This window comes from Cynocephalus volans, chromosome 9 (assembly GCF_027409185.1).
Source record: "Cynocephalus volans isolate mCynVol1 chromosome 9, mCynVol1.pri, whole genome shotgun sequence".
Lineage (NCBI taxonomy): Eukaryota > Metazoa > Chordata > Mammalia > Dermoptera > Cynocephalidae > Cynocephalus > Cynocephalus volans.
The window spans coordinates 132,829,149-132,850,801 of NC_084468.1; the positions used below are offsets into that span (position 1 = coordinate 132,829,149).

At 34.0% G+C, this 21,653-nt stretch overlaps 1 protein-coding gene across 6 annotated transcripts in view; it reads right to left on the reverse strand.

Moving 5' to 3' along the window:
• The window catches only part of LRBA (LPS responsive beige-like anchor protein), a 754,439-nt gene that overhangs the window by 152,916 nt on the left and 579,870 nt on the right, over positions 1–21,653 (reverse strand). For all 6 annotated transcript variants that reach the window (XM_063108839.1, XM_063108840.1, XM_063108844.1 and 3 more), the window contains exon 47: positions 10,010–10,162. In XM_063108839.1, coding sequence (XP_062964909.1) covers positions 10,010–10,162 — 153 coding nt within the window. The remainder of the gene's footprint in view (positions 1–10,009; positions 10,163–21,653) is intronic.

Sequence of the window (21,653 nt, forward strand, 5' to 3'; positions counted from 1 at the left end):
TAATAAATTTTTTACTCATAAAAATTATTAATTTTTTATTCATAAAAATTATCAATTTTTATTCATAAAAATATAAATAATTTTTATTCATTTAGAACTCACTATTCTGGTGAAAACCAATGATCAGTACTTTTGGTTTGAGTTATTTGAGACTATATTTTCAACATGAATTTTAAATAGATATTTGGTGTTCTTATCTTGTCAAAAGATAAAATTTGATTCAGTTTTTGATTTATTAGGTTTCTAGATTACTGGAGAAAAGGAAAATATACTGAGTTCTGAAATTTTTTGATAAGCATTTTTTTAAAATAAAGGTTAAATTCTAAAAAGAAAAAAAAAATAATAATAACCCATGGATCAAAATAAAAATCACAAGGGAGACTTCCAGTCAAGATGATGGAATAGACAGTCCCCAGCATCACTCTCTCCCACAAATCAACCAATTTACAACTACAAAAAAGCAACAACAGCTGAGCTGGGGCCACTAGAGCTCAGGGGAAGAGAAGGAGATACCTACAGAGGGCATGAAAGTGGGAAAAGCCATGATGACAGAAAGAAAAAAATCCCTCCAACTGTTTCCAGGCTGGAGCTGCTGAGTGAGTGGAGCAGGAGCTGGCAACAGCCACAGCCATGCCTTTCAGATGAAGTTGCTTGGAGGCAGCAGGGGAGAAGAGGGCCTTGGTGAAGCCCAGGCCAGCAAGACCACTAACAGGGTTCCTGTGGACCCACACAGGAGCAAGGAGCCACAACAACTGAAAAAAAGGAGCCACTCAGAGGCTGGTGAGTCATCACAAGGGACCACAGCACAGCCCATCCCATGGGAAGTGTTTGGAGCACGAGCAGAGGGGGAGATGGCACACCAGGAAAACACTGGGACACAGCAAGGACAGCTGATCTTCCCCCCAATCAGTCAGTGCAGGACCACTCAGAGGAGACTGGTCAGGAATACAGAATTGCATGGAGTGCAGTTTGATGAAAAGACTCAGGCCCAGACCACGGTTTCTACACAACCCAGGTGCATTGGTTTTCACTAGACCCAGAGGTACCTATATAAAGTCAACCATTAAAACCTGAGCTGCACAAAAAGCCTTACCCAGGGAATCAGCAGCAAGGCAGCAATTTAGCTCAACCACACAGCTCAAGTACTGGTCCCCACAGGAAGTACCCCCATCTTAGAAGTAAGCAAAGGACAGCAAATTAGTTCCAGTGCAGCGTTTGAGTGGTGGGAACAACAAATAATCCAACACAGAACTTAAGAAAAAACAAAGTACCTACAACAAGAGACCAAGTTTGATATTAACTAGTAAAGGCCTCATTTCACCAAAGAACACGTGTAACACCTAGAAGGACTGGATGTCTCATGGGCTACCAAATCAGAAAGGGGGGAGGGCCAGGGGCTTCAGCCACCCTCCCACCCCCCACAAGCACAACCACCCAAGCAACGACCACTGAGCCACAGCAGGAAGCGCTGGGGTGGTGGAGGGCTGGGGGCCTCGGCCACGTCCCCCCCACCTGCACCCAGCCCAGCGACAACCATCAAGAGGCAGCAAGAATGGCCTTGGGTTCCCAAGCTGGGGAGGTGGGAGTCAAGGGCTTTTGCCAGACACCCCAGACATCTGCACCCAGCCCGGCAATGACCAAGCCACTGCTGGAAGCCCCCCGGTCTCCCCTGTGGGAATGTGGGGGGTGCCGAAGGCCTCAATCCCGTCCCTCTTACTTCCTCCTTCTTCCATGACATTTCCTTCCCATTTCCCCTCTCCCCCTCCCTCCCAACTATTTTGCAACAACATCGTAGAATGTAAAAAAATTAATAAAATTAAATTAAGTTTTAAAAAAATCACAAGGGAAATTATAAAATGAATGCTATGATCTGCATGAAAACAAGCAAACAAAATATTGAAATTTATTAGATACAGCTAAAACCACACATAAAGGAAAATATGTAGTTATAAAAGCCAATATGGTAAAAGAACTCAAATTAAAAATCTAGTTTTCCAATTTAAGAATCTAGTAAAAGAGCAAATTAAACCCAATGCAAGCAGAAAGAAATAATGAATTTGAGTGAAAACTCAATGAAAGAGAAAAGAGAAACATAATGAAACAAAAAGTTGGTTCTTTGCAAAGATCAACATAACTGACAAGCCTTTAGCAAGACTAAACTAGAAAAAAAAGAAAATTATCAAATATCAGTATAAACGAGGTAACATCACTACCAACCTTAGAGAAATTAAAATAATAAGGCATACTATGAACAACTGTAAACCAACAAATTAGAAAACTTAGATTAAATAAACAAATTCCTAGGATCCTTGACACAAATTACTGAAACTTATTCAAGAAAAAATAGAAAATATAAATAGAACTATAACAAGTAAAGAAATTGAATTGGTCATTTAAAATCTTCTCACAAAGGAAAGCCCATGCCCAGGTGGCTTCAATGGTACGTTCCACCAAACATCTAAAGAAGAAATAATACCAATCCTTCACAAAGTCCTCCAAAAAACAGAAGAAGGGAACACTGCCATATCTCATGCTATGAGACCAGTACTACCCTAATAATAAAAGCAGACAAAGAAAAGAAAACTGCAATCAGTATTCTTTATGAATATAGTTTCCAAAACCTTCAAAAGTTTTAACAAAATATTAACAACAAAAAAAATCCAGTACATACCAAAAGCATTTACATAATCCAAGTACGATATATTCAAGGAATACAAGGTTGGTTTAACATCCCAAAATCAATTAACTTGTAACATATCATAAATCACTCTCTCTCATTTGAAAAACCTTTCCCTATTTCAAGATCACAAAGAAATTCTCATGTATTATCTTTTGAAAGTTTATAGTTTTATCTTTATATTTAAAGCTTTAATATACAGATGGTCCCTGACTTACCACAGCTCAACTTAACAATTTTTTGACTTTACATTTATGTGAAACCATCGCAGTTTTGACATAGTTTGAATTTTGATCTTTTCCTGGATTAGTGATATGCAGTATATGAGATATTCAACAGTTTAAATAGGCTTTGTGTTAGATGATTTTGCCTAATTGTAGGCTAATTTAAGTGTTCTGAGCACGTTTAAAGTAGGTGAGTCTAAGCTACAATGTTCAATAGGTTGGGTGTATTAAATGCATTTTCAATTTGTGATATTTTTACCTTGTGCAGGTTTATTATGACATTACCATTGTAAGTCAAGGAGCATCTGTACTTTCATTTCTGTTTGTGGCATAAGGTTCCAATTTCATTTTATTTTCATATATTTCTTACAGGTTGAATTGTATCACCCCCAAAATTCATATATTGAAGTCGACCTTACATTACCTCAGAAGGTGGCCTTGTTAGAAAATAGGGTCATTACAGATGTAGTGATTTAAGACAGGTCATACTGGAATAGGACGGGTCCCTAATCTAATATAACTGGTGTCCTTATAAAAAGGGAAATTTGGACCCAGTGGTAGACACGCATAGATGGTGGATGACGTGGAGAGACACAAAGAGAAGATGGACGTATAAAAGGCCTGGAACAGATCCTTCCTTCACAGCCCTCAGAAGGAACCAACCTTGCTTGATTTTGGATTTCTAGCCTCCAGAACTGTGAGACAATATATTTCTGTTGTTTCTACCCAGTCTGTGGTACTTTGTTACAGCAGCCCTAGGAAACTAATAAAATACCTACCTACCTCAGTACCATAAATTGAAAAGGTCTTCCTTTCCCCAGAGATCTGCAATACCAGATCTACAACAGATGAAGTTTCTCTGTATGTCCTAGTCTGTTTCTGGGTTCTCTGTTCATATCCTTTAGTCTATTTCTCCTAATTTGCCCTAATTACTGTAGGTTTATAATAATTCTTGATGTCTGGTGAAGCAAGTCACTCTGAAACCTGCTCTTGTTCTCAGAGAGAATTATGGCTATTTGCAAAATTGGCCTTTGCTCTTTAGAATCAGTTTACCATGTTCCACCAAAACAAAACAAACCTGCTGATACCGGGATTGGTTGGTACATTGAATTTATAAATAAATTTGGAGAGAACTAACCATCTATTGACATAGTACATCTTTCCATTTCTTAGGTGTCCTCCTTTTTTAACTAAAAATTTCAGAGTGAGTTGTATATCAGGATTAAAAGCGTACCAAACAATAATAATTTTAGACTTTTTAAAAAACATCATACATATCTGTATGCATTCCCCATGGGTTTAGATCCACGTACTACACTAGGATTGGGGTGGGATTGTGCAGAGAGAGAGAGAGCCACAGTCGGGACTAATTATTACCAACTGCAGCTACTGTGTCTATTTACATTCTTGGCCATATCATTATTAAGTGAAAAATGAAAAGGCAACTGGAAAAGGAACCATATAAGAAGAGCATGTTAGCTTCTGGCATTTCAGCTCAAAAATGAAAAAAAAGTTGCCTGGTGCTCTCTTAAGAAACAGATTTTTGAGGGGGGAGGGAGGAAATTGGCCAATACTGAGATCTGAACCCTTGGCCTTGATGTTATAAAGAAACAGATTTTTAAATGCCATTTCTTCAAACTTTTTCATTAGGGCCATGAGATTGTTAGTGTCAACTATGATGTTACCACTTGAGAATTGTAAATTTTCCAAAAGGTTACAAAAGATTGACTTAATTCATTCAGAGATATAAGATCTATAAAGGCTGAAGTTGCATAGATTTAAATTTTAGCAATGGATACGAAAAAACAAGGTGATGAAGAGATGAAATTAAAATTTTTTTTGTCAGACAAAACCATAAAAAGATAACATCTCTTTTTATTTGTTCATATGTCTTCTTATTAATGGAAAGGAGATAACATACTCATTTTATGTTTCTTTACCTTTTCAAGCAAGTGACTATTTATGTCACCATTATAAAATAGTAGAGAAGACAAAAGCTACAAAAGATACACAAAAGTAAATGTGATTCTAACTGGTAAACTAAGGACAATTCATCAATAAAATGCTTCCTTTGCTAGATTCATGCCACATCTAGGCCTTGAGAAGCTTTCTGTTTCAGCAAGTCAAGTTATCAAAGAGAAGGTAACCTCCAAAAGAATAAGGATATCATCTGTCTTATTCACTGAGTCTAACAGTGCTGGCCCACACACAGGCACTCAATAAATACATGTGAAATGAATGAACATGTTACTGTTGTTATAATCTGAATAAATTATACATTCTTCAGCTAAAACAAAATATTCTACTTTGTCAACTTTTAGAAATAGTCCTATCATTACCACTCTGAGTATGGTTTTCTTTACCTCTTATTCAACTTAAAACTTGCAGGTTATAAGAGACAATGTAATATAGGTCCGTAACACTGACATTATATCACAAGAGATAAATGATGAGCATTCTGAACTCATACATTTCTATATTATTTGAAAGTATGAAAGCCTATTTCTCATTTATATTTCTGAAGCAGTATTTGAAATAAACACATTTTTTTTCTCTGGTTCAGGTGATATTAGATAACAGACCAATCTAAGAGTTGTAACTAAGACAGTTTTGGTTTCACACTGATTCCAACTATTCAGAACAAAGAAAAAAAAAATATATATATATATATATATTTCTTTTTGAAAATATAATTTATTTGCCTGAAAGACTAATTAAACTTAGGTGAGTTTTCCTTCTAAAATATGTAGGATATTATCTTTCATACATAAGTCTATCACTTAGCCATTCTGCCAATCCTACATTTCGATCTTCATTACTTACAGTAAGATCTGAGGATGAAAATGGTTAAGTAAGATAGGAGTTATAGTTCTCTAATATAAATACAAAATGTAGTATTACTGGTCCACCATCAAAATCATACTCCTAAAAATATCCTATCCTCCTGAATTAATATTTGAGCAACCAAATACTTAAAAAACATGCTGGGTATCTTAAAATGAGTACATCAGTTAATTAATTCTGTGATCTCCTGCTATTATCCAAGTATTATACAATCTGTTATTATTCACTGTCCTATAGATCATCTGTTCTTGGTGCTGGTTTGTTCCAGGAAGAGAGACAGCTGCAACACTATATCCCTGTTCAACCTGAGGACCATCTGACTTTAATTGTAACACACAGCTTGATGTGGCGCTGGCTATGAGAAGCCAAAGCATCGTCTGTAATAATCTGGAAAAGCAGAATCCTGCCAACAGAGGGCTAAAAACAGGGACTTGTGCTGTCTGGCTGCCTGACGGGCTGCAGGAAATATGATTAATGAGTAAGGTATAATGATATCAGGAACCCGATTAGCACCAAAAAAAGGTCACAGATCAAAGTAGTATGCATTTCATGAGCTACATTCATTGCATAAAATCTGTGAATTTGAAGAGGTAAACGTACAAGAGGAGGGGGATAAAACCCGTATGTGATAACATGCTAACGGAAACATAAAACACCACACTATAGAAAATTAACTTACAGAGAATTAACATGAAATTATAAAATGAATCATTATGGACTGTACTGTGGGAAAGCTTAGTTCATTATAAATGTATAATAAATGCTTTTGAATGAACGAATGAGTTATTACTTTCATAAAGACACACATAAGCAAAATCAAGTATCTCTCCTAATTATGAATTAAAATGATCAGAGATGTAAATATTCAACTCTAAACTATGTTTGCATTTGATTTGGAGCGAATTTTTATATAGTTCTGTTTGGTAATGTAAGCTAATTCAGAGCCTAAGCTAAGAAGACATCTGTAAAACTCATTGAAGTAGGAAACACCAGGAAAAATCGTAAGTAAACTTAATAATGAGTTACAATAAATGTGCCATTAATACTGTAAGATACTATTTTGTAGGATACTATTTATAATTATTTGTATGATGCAATATTATATATATCATATATTAATAGTATGATATACTATTTTGTATGATACTATTTATAATTTCATAGTCATGTTCAAGTTTGGAGCATGGGCAGCCAAAACCTACATCTGACTAGAAAACAATTTCGTAAGGTGCAGTTTTCTTTTGTTTGTTGCCCTTGGGAAACCTGTCCCAAATAGACCGGGCTCTTCTGAGGTGAAAGCAGTGTGTGAGGGTAGAGATGGGAGGTCCGACAGTCAGAAGGGTGGCTTATCTCAATTTATACAACTAAATTTTCTCAACTGTCAAAATACTGGCGAAAAACTTTAATATGACTTATTCAAATGTTTCTACCTCTTAGGTCTCCTTTAAAGTGAAGTAAACAAACTAACAAAACTCTTTGTGCTTTTTAATAATACTATGGTAATGACATAGAGAACTGGTTCCCATGACACTTAAAATTTTAAATCATATTTGAGAAAAAGTGTGTCAATAATAAAGTGATCAGAACATTAGTTTTTTCTTAAATATATTTCTCAAAAACAGGGATAGCACTTTATATCTTTCATATATTATATAAATATTATTTTATATTTATTTAACATTTAGTTAAAACATTTTTTAAATGGTGAGTTAAAGGCACCATTAAAAAATAAAAAAACAAGCTACAGACTAGTTGAAAAATATTCACAAAACATAGTGTTGGATAAAGGACTTTTACAGAGAATATATAAAGATCTCTTACAATTCAATAGTAAAAAGACAAACAATCCAATTAAAAATTGGGCAAAAGATTTGAATAGATAGTTCACCAAAGAACATAGATGAGTAGCAAATAAGTCCATGTAAAGATGGTTAACAGCATTACTCATTAGTGTTATGCAAATTAAAATAGCAATGAGATACTTACTAGAATGGCTAAAATAAGTAAGACTGACAATATCAAGCCTTGGTAAGGATATGGAAAAAGTAGAACTTCATACATTATTAGTGGGAAAACAAAATGGTAAACATATTCTTATCATGTGACTCAGTAATTCCACTCCTAGGAATTTACCTAGGAGAAGTGAAAACAGATGTCCACACTAAGACTTACACAAAAATATTCATAATAGCCCCAAACTGGAAAAAAACAAATGTCTGTTAATAGTAAAAAGATAAATGAAATGTGATATATCTATAAGACAGAATACTACGCAGCAACACAAAGAAATTAACTAGCAACAACATAGGTGAATCTCAAAAACATCACGATAAGTGAAAGAAGCCAGGCACAAAAAGACTACATATTGTATGATTCCATTATTATAAGATTTCTAGAAATGCAAAACTATAGAGACATGATCAGTGGTTGCCTGGAGCCAGAAGCAGGAGCAGAAGCAAACTGTGAAGAGGAGCACAAGTAAACTTTATGGAGTGATGTAAGTGCTCTAAAGCTGGATTGTGGTGATGGTTCACAATTGCATAAATTTACGAAAACTTATTGAATTGTACACTTTTTAAAAGTTGAATTTCACATTGTGTAAATGATACCTTGATAAATTTGTTTCAAAAGGGTAGACAATCACTGAAAGAAAAAAAATTGTATTATAAATGCACCTTCTATTTACTTCTATGCGCCACCAGGGGAAAAAAATCACACAACCGTAGACAACCGTCACATTTAAAAGTTTGGTATCTTCTTCAATATCTTTCAGAGTTAGGCTTTGTCTTAGACTCTCACTTTAATCACAGAAACTTAGTGAGAACCTTCGAAACCGCTTGGGGTAAAAGTAAAATGCAAAATGTGCTATAAGACTGTGATAAAATAATGTTCAATACTATTTTCTCAGTGCCTACTTTCTAAGCCAGAGAATATTCTAGATATTTTACATACATAATTACAACTGTACACTCACAATTTCAAAATTACAAATAAGGTAGCCAAGGCTCATAAAGGTTAATCTGCTAAGGTCCCATAAACAGCAATGTGGTTGAGCCAGAATTGGGAAATCTGGTCTAACTCCAAAGTATTCTTTCTTTCTTTTTTTTTTTGTCCTTTTCATGACCGGCACTCAGCCAGTGAGTGCACCGGCCAGTTCTATATAGGATCCGAACCCGCGGCGGGAGCGTCGCAGCACTCCCAGCGCCGCACTCTACCAAGTGCGCCACGGGCTCGGCCCCAAAGTATTCTTTCCATCGTAGTATATATAAAATGTAAAATTTCAGTAATAGTGAGATGCTAATTGGGTTCTGAAAGTTAAGATTAAAATATAATTGTTGCCATGAAAGATAAGGGATACCACCTAGAAAACCAAAATGCAATAATTTTCCTTGTTTAATTGTAAATTTAAAACACAATGCAATTTAGATTTCATTTTTAATATGGTGTAGGGTGAAGACACTACTTTTAAATACTGAGAACAAAGCTCCCTGATTTCAAACTTTCATAAAACTTAAAAGAAAAAAAGAAGTAATATTATTTTCTCACAAAATAATACAGAACCCACATAATGAAGGACATTAAAGAGTCCACTAAAGACAATACCAAAGAGTTGTTTGTAATCATAATGATCACTGTGCTTTTAAGTTTTCAAGTTTTCACAATCTAAATATTATGTAAAAATTTCCTTCAAAAGATAGATACTCACAGAGGATATTATTTGAAAATCTTGTTTCTATTTACTGAAATGTAGGATGGCCTTCTAACTAGAACATAAAATTACCGTTCCTTTCCTAGCAGGAGAAACCATGTTAGAAAAAGCATTCAATTCCAGTTTCACTAATAATTTTGAATTATCATGTATATATGAAAGTAAGCTAAATTCTGTATAAAAGAATAAAAGAGGGCTGAGCCCGTGGCGCACTCGGTAGAGTGTGGCGCTGGGAGCGCGGCGACACTCCCGCCGCGGGTTCGGATCCTATATAGGAATGACCGGTGCACTCACAGGCTGAGTGCTGGTCACGAAAAAAACGACAAAAAAAAAAAAAAAAGAATAAAAGAAACTATTATACCTTTCAATCCAATAAAATTTTATACAGTTTTTACGGGTATATATGACAATTCATCAACTATTATATCACTTTTAATTATCCCTACCAAATACAGCTCTGTCCAGAAGTGCAAGGGTTAATGATCATACACGAACACATGAAAGATGCTTTGAGAAGAGGCTCATGACAGACAGAGTAGATGATTATTATCTTACCATTCTGTTTATGCGAACAAATTCTTCTGAGGTTTTGGCCCAAGGAGGAAGTTCGACATCAGACACTACTGTCCCATCATCCATCACTCCAAGATTATAATTATTGAAGTTGACAAACATCTCAGGGAGATAATAAAATTCAGGGATCAACTCCTATATAAAAATAAAAGACAATACTATATCATAAACTGGAGGATACTGACTAGATATTCATAAAAGTGCCTGATCATTTCCTACTGTACAGAAGGGAAAATAAACATAAAGAAATTTTTTCTCTTTGCATATCATAGCCCCATCATAAAGTTTCTTTTAAGGTAGACAGATACTATCCTACCAAATTTAAACAGCATCTTACTGGTATAAATACTAGGCTTTCCTTCAGGAAATGTTTCATAACCTCAGAACTCTGAAATGCCAAAATCTGAGTAATAATTGAGGTTTGACAAGACATAAACAGAGATTACCGTGCTGTAACAATAATGACAGCCTAAACTAGATTTTTTATGAGGTATATGAAATTTTTGCCAGAAAAAAACAAAGTATTTATAATATAAACATTAAAATACTGCCTTGCTCCCTTCATCAACCAGGAAGATAACTCATTACACTTTAGCCATGGTTTAACAGTGTATTTTCCTCATATTTCACAACATTCAAGTTTAGTTTTAAGATACTAACTCTGACAAAAGATCAAAATTTATAATTAGTATAGACAATGACCTGCATGAGAAAGTGAGTAAACTGAATATATGACTTTAATAATGATGCTTTAAATACACTAATAGGACACTTAATAAGCAGAAAAATGCAGCTGGCTAGGCTTTTGTGTGAAATGAGCCTCCCATATAACTATTTCAGAGGCCCTGTAGATCAGACTTGAAATCCAGTCTCGACATGGGTCAGTGGCTCAGTGGTCTTTCAGATACCCCCTCAGGGCCAGCTATGGCAGGCCCGGCTTTCCAAACAGTTGAGTAAAATAGGGAGGTCATCAGATTTTGGACAAGGTCAATATGAACTTGCCAGAGCAGAGAAAAAAGATCCAGCAGGAATGAAGCTATTATCACCTCCATCATCCATGTGAAACGCTGCTTGACTGTGAATTGTACTTCCTTTGTTTACAACCACAATAATTAACTAAGCAGGATAGAAATAAGCTTGTCCTAAATGCCTGACAACCATCTGATCATTAGACTTAAACAGTTAAACTGAACAAATTTTAAAAAATAAAAAGGAGGACCTTGTTAAAAGTTTAACCATAATAAAATCAGACAGTGATCACACAAAAATTTTAAGATTCTTATATTAAAAAACAATGCATATAAGTCTAATTGACAAAAAAAAAGAAAGATAGATGTGTATTGTTTCATGCAGCAAAAAGCAATATCCAATTTTTTTGAGCTAACATTTACTCTATGGTATGAGTCAGGTACTAAAATAAACTCTTAATAAACCTTATCACATTTAATCATTACAACTTTACAAGATGAAGTACCATGTCCACTTAAAAAATTAACTAAGGCTCAAAAAAGTTAAGACTTGTCTTACTCTAAAGCCTGTGTCCTTGATCATCAAATAAGCTTGTGTTCTACTTATATAGGATACTGTATGGTGCTAACCATTTTATTTATTTTGTTTTATTTATTTATTTATGTATATGTATTCATTCATTTACCTTCTTGTTTACTTATTTGGCAGTTGACCAGTATGGTGAGGCATTTTAAATTTCAGTTTTTTAATATATATTCTAAGTGATTTTTTAAAAAATTTAAAAAATACCCTAAATATAAACTTTTAGTTCTTTCATGATAGAAAACTGGTTCTCCTGAAAATATACACATTACACATATAGTGTGTATTTACACTACATATAGTAATTATTATATGAATACAATTAGCCCAAAAAAGAAGAATTTTTGAAATACACTGTAACTGTTATTTGCCCCAATAAGAAGAAAAGTCACTTTATAACTCTCTATTATGAATTTGCTGAAGTGTGCATTCAATAAATTTTCAACTTTGGGGAATTTTACCAAAACATCGTATAATACAAAAATATCTCCATAACTCGTGTGCTATTGAAGAGAAATATTACTACTCCCAAGTTTCGTTATACAATAAAGAGGAAGGAACATGCCTTCCTTGTTTATTCAAAATCAAAAGCAGCCTTTGGTTTAATTAAACAGCAATTCTTTTCATTTTAACACCTTCTCATGATTGTGCCCCTCTTTTGCCTGTTATACCTACCACGCTTCTGTGTACTAATTCTCCCAGATTAAAAACAACAATTACAATGGCTGAATTTCAGGTGTTAGGTTTCTCCCGAGTTTTAAAATTTGGGATACCAGTCATTTCTACTGTAAATCAGAGATATATACTGCGTGGTAAAAATATACCAAAGAAAGTACTCTTTTTCAAGACCAATTATAGAAAGCAGAATGCAACAGGTGATATTTCATAACAATTGTCATAAAAATAAAATCTTCAACACTTCTAATACATACCATGAAAATATTATGATTTTGTATGTTTTTCTCTATCTTCCGTATCTGTCATTTTATTCAGATTACTCAAGTTGACAAAAATATATTGGCTCAAAACAGAAATGCTCGCCACTCATTCTTCTACAAATTGTCAACTCAATTAACACAGTAATATATTTTGTTCCTGGCCCAGTTTATTTAAACATACAAATTTATTATGAATTTAAATTGTTGTTACTTCAGTATTGACACCTAATCCTAAAACAAATTCACTTAACTAGAATTAAATGGAGCAAAAATACGCATAAAACAAACAAGAAATTTTTAATAAATGTTATGAAGAAAGTAATTTTCGACCTTTATGTCTTATTGCACCACATTAAACTTTCAGGTATATAATTTCTATCATGCTGGGAGGGAGGTAATAACTCATCAATTTCCACTTAATTATCATAGATTTGTGATTTCCTGAAGATACATATCACATAAATTTTGTACAGTGGACATTATAAAAATAATTCAAAAATTAAAAATTTAAACTTCAGTAATTAAAAATTAAGCTTAATATTTCACTTGAAATTTATTAAGATATAAACTTATGTTTTGCTCTCTTTATTTTTTTACCGCTCACCCCCTACCCTTTCAATTTTAAGAGAGTAGTTAGGCATTTTCTTCCCCAAGAACATCTGCAGAGTCCAGAGCAGAGTCCTCTTGAAGGAATCCTCCTTTTCCATCTTTTGTGCAAGTCTAAGCAAATAAAGGAGATTATGTAAGGCGTCCAGAAGAAGAAGATGCCAAAAGTTAGTATTTTAAAACAGACAGAAACCAAGGAAGAGGCATAAGATTTTCCCCAAGATTAGGAAGGCAAGTTTCTCAGAATTTGTAGTCATCTTTTTTTCAGCCTAACATGAAGCAGAAGGGATGAAGAGGTTAGGTTGGAACTCAGGGGATGGGAAGTGGTGAGCAGGGTCACTACATGCCCATATAGTGCCTTTATATGAATTAGAAAAAGGCAACCCTTCTGGGCTAATGCAGTCCCAAGGGAACTCAGTTTGGTAAACAGAGGGAATGCAGGCTGGACTTTGGCTCCTATTCTTTCTCTCAGTCACGTGCCCTTTTACAGAGAACAATCTGCCTACTACGCATAGTAGCCTATGCATGGTGCCCTTGGGGAAGCTAGTCTCTCAGCACCAGGGCTTTTGGCATCTGCAAATATTTCCTAACTCAAACTTGGAAAAATCAGCAGAGCTGCCTGCCTCCAAAAGACCTTGTATATATTTTAAACAATGAGGATATGACTAATGAACAAGAGGGACTAAAGACATGAGGGCCAATTTTCTAGGTATCACATAAGCCTGGATTCTCATTCAAGGCTTAAGCAAAGGAGATCCCTACCCTACCCTTCTAATGCCTATGAATGAATTTCCCACCACCCTAATAGGAGAAAGGGTTGAATTCAAATTAGGGCATTTCTTGTACACTTGAGTTGGTGATTATGATTTTATATCTATTTCAATACTGATAAAAAATTACCAATATATTAACTGATAATATAGTCCTAGGGAAAAAAATGGTAGGAATAATTCAGTATGGACAGAATACAAATAGAATTTTTTATTAAAAGAATAAAGCTTATAAGAAGTTCCTCTTAATTGATTATTCGATTTAAGCCTTAAGTAAATAGAAAGGGTAACACATCATTATCACAAAAAAACATTTATTTAGTTCTTTCTCTTTGCAGAGAACTGTGTTAGGGTATGGGATACAAAAACATGAGAACATGAGAGTCTCCCCACCCCAAAGAACACAGATCTAAATTAGTAAGTTAGAGTGAAAGGATACATTCATTAAGAGAAAATAGATTGTAGAAAAGAACGGCATTCTAGATGTTCAAAGGAGAAAGTGATGTCTAAAAGTTGGGGTGGTCGAAGAAAGCTTCAGGGAAAAAAACCAAAAAACACTGTATTTCCCTAATGCAGAACTCATCAATTTGTATTGCAATTGTCTGAAATCCCTCTAAATTGAAGTCTCCATGATACTGAAGACTTTATGTTTCTTGTTCACCACTACACCGTCAAGCCCAGACACAGTGTGACACATATAAGGCATTGGCTAAAAATTTGTTGAATGATTGAGAAATGGCATTTAAACTCAAAGATAAATAAGCAGAGGGGAAAAACAAGAACAGTCCTGACAAGCGGAATATCTTTAGAAGTGGTACACAGATTGAAACTTGCATATCATTTGTTTCTAATGATTGAAGAAGAAAATTGGTTTAGAGAAGACTATATACATGGGGTGGGAGATAAAGATGGAGAAGTACATAGGGTCAAAGTGTAGAGAGTCAGGAATGCCTAGCTGTGAAGCCTTAACCTTTTTACCATAAGAAAAAACAATTTTTTCCCTTTGGGAAATTTTTTAAATAAACATGAATTGAAAACGGGACAAACATTTCTAAGAAACTAACACCAAAGAGAGAGGTTATAAAGGTTCTACATATAGTATAAAAGACCTCATCAAATAAGCACAATTAGTAAGAGAGTGAGTATATATACTTAAAATATATTATAATCTTACAAGGAAATCTGCATAAATAAATCAGTTGATGGGAGTTGAATAGTCTCTTAATATGAAATAAACGTGTTGCTTGACTGAGATATACCAATACGTAACAAAAGAAATAAGCATACATACAACCAAAATTTTACTATGGATAACAATGATATTCAAGTTATATAGAATTCCATTTTAATCCTAAAAGCATTTTTCAGTATTAAAAAATATTGATACAATACCTTGATAACAATACCTTGATACAATACCAAATATTACAATTCAAAATTATCTCCTTTGACAGATGAAATTTAGTAACAAGGTCAAAAATTAAGTCTTTCTAGTACTTTTAATACACATTTACAAAGTGAAGCATGTTTTATATTCATCAGAACAGAACACTAAGCTCTGGATAAAAAACACATGTTCAGCAATTCTTTAAAACATCAGTAGAAAATGATAAGTAAACAACTGTGACAGAAGACAGATCTATTTACAATTCACATTTCTTCTGGGTTGCTGACAACAATTTTAATCTCTATCACTTAATTAGGCAGATGGGTCTTAGAGGCAGGTAACATGGCCAAAATGTAGTGTATCATCTCCTAAAATAAAAACTTAAAAGGTTCAACCAGAGGTTATACCACAGATCAGGATAAGCCTATTGCTTTGATCACAAATCCCACGGCTTTCATGGCATAATGACAAGAATTGGTTGTGACCACACATATGCTTTAGTTTTCCTTATTAAGGTATGATCTCCACTGATATGAATGGCCTTTGCAGCCAGGCTGTACGATTGTCCTTTTAATAATTACTATCTCTATCCATTGAAGTAAAACCATGGACAAACATGCCAACCTACTTATCTATTAACCCAAAGAAACAGTTTTATCTCAGTTTTATCTGAGAAAACTCAGATAAAAATAAAGATGCTACTTCAGAGTTAAAATTAAATATTTATCTTATTCTTCTTAAAATATGGAATCCTGACAACTCAAATATAAGCATGATAGCAAGTTACCTAATTTAACGTGTACTGCTGTGGGGACATTGATGGTAAAAAGAGGTGAAAGCAAAATTTTAGCTTTTCACTTCTGGGAAAATGACCTATTTTATGAAGAAAAAAAAATCCAAATAAGTTTAATGAACAGAGTTGATGAACAATAAATTATGGGGAAAAGAAGTGTATGTTTTGATATATTTTAACTTTCAAGAATTTATTTTGTTAGCCCACAAATATCAAAAACTTGTTAGAGGTCAAGTAACATTGAATTGCAAATATAATAGTTCATTTTAAATGGACTGCATATCTGAAAGTTTTCAAATTGATGTTGACATTTAGTTTCTTCTTATTTAATAGAAAAAAATGCTACATTTTTCTTCAGTAAAAGAAAAACATAATAATAATTTTTTAAATTGGAGAAGAAATAATCTATTAATCCTTCCGGACAGACCTGATAAATATTGTGTAGTTTCAGGTATAAAACTGTTATTTCAAATGCATTAAAATAAAGAAAAGGCATGGATTACAAACCAATAGGTAATAGATAATCTATTTCAATCTGATATAGGAAAGAATAATTAGGTTCGATCTTGTCTACTCAACTCACTGTCACATGCCCATATTTTGTGACCCTTACCTCAATTTCCATTTCTAAATCACAGGATTATTGTGGGACTCATATGGGTTAATACAGTTCTACATATACATAAAATAGTAGCAGTAGTATTACTATCATTGTTATCATTAATATGACCCTGATAAAAATCCAAAATTACAGATTCGACTTGCCTAATTTCTTTTCTTTTCTTTCTTTTTTGGCAGCTGTCGCCTAATTCTTAAATCCAACAAGTCATTGACTGAATTATGCCCATTCATAAAAGCATTTAACATAACTCTAAGAACACTTAACAAAATTTACTTGTAAAAATGAATATGCCCACAAAAATAGTTGAGACTTAATAGTTCCCACAAAATACCTATGACATTTAAAACAAATTTATTATTTTTCTATTGGCATTGACAAGTATGGCTTAACATGCCTCATTTTATGATAAATGCCCCCAATAGTTTATAGTTCTCTCCTGCTTTCAACACAGTTTTCACTTCCATATTTGAACTGGACATCTTCATTGAGCCTTTTGCTGTTCTAGGCCCTCATCTTCAAGGAAATTAATTTGGGAAGAGATAATGGGCATCAATAATGCAAATATTGAGTGAGCTATAACTCAAAGAGAAGGCACAAATAAAATGCTCATTTTAAATACTTTCTGGAACAAGTTGTAAATATATGTCTGAGTATGGGGGAAGAAGAGTTCATATCAGCATCTATGCATACATTAATGAACAGTCTACATTTTTTAACTGAACAAAAAATATCATAAGATCACCAGTCAAAATACAAATCATACCTGACATATGTGTACATTTTTATAGTTCAGGAAGATCTAAATATTTCCCAAATGCCTTGATAGGCCATTTTCTGTACAATATATAAATAGCTTAAGAAAAATATTCAGTGTTTAAAGTAATTTTTATCAATGAACATTGTTGACGTAAGAATATAAACTTCAATACTAAAAAAATTAGTACATGGATTCACCATTTAATTTATTGATACATGAAGAATAAAAAAGCTAAAGAGGTGGTTAAATTAACAAATCTGTAAGTTATGTATAAGTTATATATAAAAGCAAGAATAAACAGATATAGTTCAGTTAGAGTGTGAGTGTTTTACACTGTCAAGAGACAGGTGAGACAGCCTGAGCTCACTCTCATGTGGATGTGAGTGCGAAAGGAGGAGAGAGACTGATGGAAAAGAGAGGCTGGCAAAAAAACTAATAAAAGAAAGAAAGACAGGGAGGGAGGATGGAAGGAGTGCATAAGCCAGAAACGTACAAATGATGTATAAAAAGGATAAGATCTTAATTTCACTTTCTTTTAGCATTTAAAAAATTCTTAATTATTAAAAAATGTGTCTCAAAACAGGAAGAGTAAATGATTTTTTATTAAGAAAATAAAACTACCAAATCATCAAAGTTTAAGCTTTTAGAAAAATAAATACATTAAGAAATATATTTCCAACAATTATGTTCTATTAACTTTAGATAAACACTTTCCTATAAATGAGCTAACGCCAGTGCTATCAGCATCCACAGAGTGTATTCGCATGGTAGAAGATGTGCTGCTAGGGGAAAAAAGGAACCTAATTTATCTCCAGATTGTATACCCCTGGGATTAGGTAGAAGAGGGCAAGTCAAAGGTCTCATGTTTTACAAATCCCACAAGAGACAAACGAAACAATTATATGATCATCTCTAATTTGTATTATTATTTAACATACATATGCACACTTAAAACTTTTCAGGGTTAACTTTTAAAGCTAAAATTAATTCATATAATATTACAACATAGTCATTTATTTTAAAAATATTATTTAGTAATCTCTTAGGATTTGACTGTATCATGTGTTCTTAACTGTAAGTAAGGAATACACTTTATTGACCCTACTAACTTCAAAATACAAATTTTACATTCACCACTAAAAATATGTAATTAATTATAAATAGGTTTTTAAATAGAATATCCAAGGTATGTTCAGTGATGAGATGTTCATATGAACTTCTTTTGTAGAGCTATAACAGTAAGAACTCAATCTGTATTAACTGTAAAAAAATTTTTTAAATTGAATCATTAACAACTCTTGGTCAGCATATGACATTCAGCTACCAGTTCTCTTGTGGACAGAAAACACTATCCTAAAATATGAGATGCCCCATTCCATGTGGAACACATATGCATTCGGGTTTTGCTGTACCCTTCTGGCTGGGATAGCCATACATTCCTCTCCTTTTCCTCAAACTACCTCTCTATTTTTTGCAGGCTCTTTCACTTAATCCTGGAAAAGCTTTATATCTTCCTGTCCCTTACAGTCAACCAAATGCCAAGTCCTGAAGAATTACTTTTAACTTATCCCCTTAGCTTCTTAACTAGTTGAGGCTCTTACCATCTTTCCTTTTAACTAACTGTAATAGCCTCCTTACATTTCTCCCTACCTCCAGTTCTCATCATTTTCCTCTATTCCTTAGATCAATTTTCCATACTTCTGCCAAAGCTCTTTCTTTTATAACAGATCATTATATTGTACTCCTGCTCACAAACTCTAAATGCTTTCTCACTGCCTATAGCAGGGATGGCGAATTACAGCACATGGGCAAATATGACCTGACACTTGTTTTGGTAAATACAGTTTTATTGGAACACCAATCAGGCTCATTAGTTTACATATCATCTATGGCCACTTTTGCACTACGATAATAGAGTTGAGTAACTGTGACAGAGATTGCATAAATTGAAAAACCAAAAATATTTATTATTTGGCTGTTCAATGAAAAGTTTTGCTGAACTGGGCTATAGAATTAAACCAAATACCTTTAGACTGTTACCAAAGGTCGTCATATCAGACCCAACTGCCTTTCAGTATCTCTCTTTTTCAGTTTTCTGCACACCAAGAACATAAGACCAATTAGCAGACTAGTAAGCATTCTTCAATGTGCCAAGCATGTTCTCTAAACTTTGTTCATGTCATATCTCTTGCTCAGAATACTCTTCCTTATTTCATCAAATCATTAATTTAATAAATATTTCATTTCATGTGTACTATGCTCCAGGCACTATCCTAAGCACTACTGATAAACCAATGAGCAAAACAGTCCCATATTCATGCTATTATGGAGCTAATGTTCCAGCAAGATAAGACATAATAAACAAATCAATGAGTATAATACACATTTGTCAGATGTTGAGTGACATGAAGAAAAATGATGTCGAGAAGTAAAGGTGCATGGGATGAGGGATGCAATTTTAAATAGGGAGGACAGAGAAGTGGCATTTGAGCAAAGGGGGTGGGGAAGAAGAAAAAGAAGGCTATAAAGGTATCTGAAGGAAATTTCTCAGGTGAAAGGAAAAGTAAAAGCAAAGGTGTTGAGGTGGGAAGAAACCTGGAGTATTAGAAGATCCCAAGGAGGACCTGTTTAGCTAAAACAGAGTGGAAGAGAGGGCAAACAGAAAGAAAAAAGGTCAAGAGGAAACAGGATTTTGGAGTGGGGATAGGTGGTGTGGGGTCTTACATAATAAGGACTTCAGCTTATATCTCAAATGGGAAACTATGTACTAACAGGGGAAGACTGTGAGAGAAGTAGGTTTGAGGGAATAAAGATCAGGAATTTGGTTTTGAACATGTTAAATTTAAGATACATTTTACATATTGAAATGGAGATGTTGAGGAGGGAGTCAGACATCAGGAGAATGTACATGCTAGAGACATAAATTTGGGAGGTTTGTTAGACTCCCTTGCATCCTTTAAGATACAGTTCAAAAATCACTTACTCTATGAAGTCATCCCACCTCCTCCAGTCAGGATTAATTTCATTTTGTTTATATCTTATTATAGCACTTATCACTATCTAACTTGTACTAAAAATAGTTTTATATATACCTGTTTTTTTCATCTGGAGAGATATGTGAAGAACTATGCTCACCTTATCCTTTTAACTCCAAGTGCTCTCTCGTATACATTACATATGGTAAGTAACCAATAAATGCTACCTTAACTAAATGTGTTTAGTGGGATTTTATTCACTTCCCATGGGAAGTTTTCTGCCTGAAGGCAGGGAGCTAAATACCTATGCCCTAGTAAAATCTGTTCTTTCTTCTGTGTTCTCTATTCGCATGTCCAAGTCAAATTTAATCATGTCTCTCTGTCTCTGTCTCTCTGTCTCTCTCATCCTCTCTCATCTTACAAGATAAATCAATCACCAAATCCTAACAGTTACCTTCTAAATATAGCTTAAATTTATCCACATTTGTCTAGCTCATTGCCAAATTATTTTCACAGCTTACCGATTGCTTCCACTCCTGTTCATAGTATAATACGTATTCCAACACCAATCACAGTGATCTCTTAAAATCACAAATTCTATTCATGTCACTTCTCTGCTTCAAACCCTCCCAATGTCTCCCCAATGCCCCCATGATAAAGTCCAACCTCCTTAACAAAGCATAAATACCATCATGATTGGCCCTGGGTTTCCTCTTTCTTCTCCCTTCTCTTCATTTCAGATGCTGTGTCTATGAACCCACAGAGTGTCACTATACTCAATTGCTAGGACTTGTTTTATTGTCAGTATCTTCTCTAGTGCAAAAGCTCACTGAAGTCAAGAGTTGTGTCATATTTGGTGCTGTATCACAACTAGGGCCTGACAGTGGATAAACTCAATTAAAATAAAAAATTTAAAAAGTAAATGCTATCTCTGAATTCCTCCAAATTTTCTAGTCTAATTTTGCTTTTAGCACAGGTTATAGTTTGGTAATATATTATAATAAATTCTGAGCTTCAGGAGAAGTATGGTTCTTCAATAATCTCCATTTTAGATCCATTTACTACTGCCCCCATTCTAAAGTAATGAACCAAGGTGACATTTATAACTCCTTCCACTCTCTAATCCTGATTGTTAATCACTCTATAGGAGAGAAGGAAAAGAGTTTAAACTGCAGCAAGTCAGACTGTACTTAACCATCAGATTGAATTTACTGACACTAAGGACAT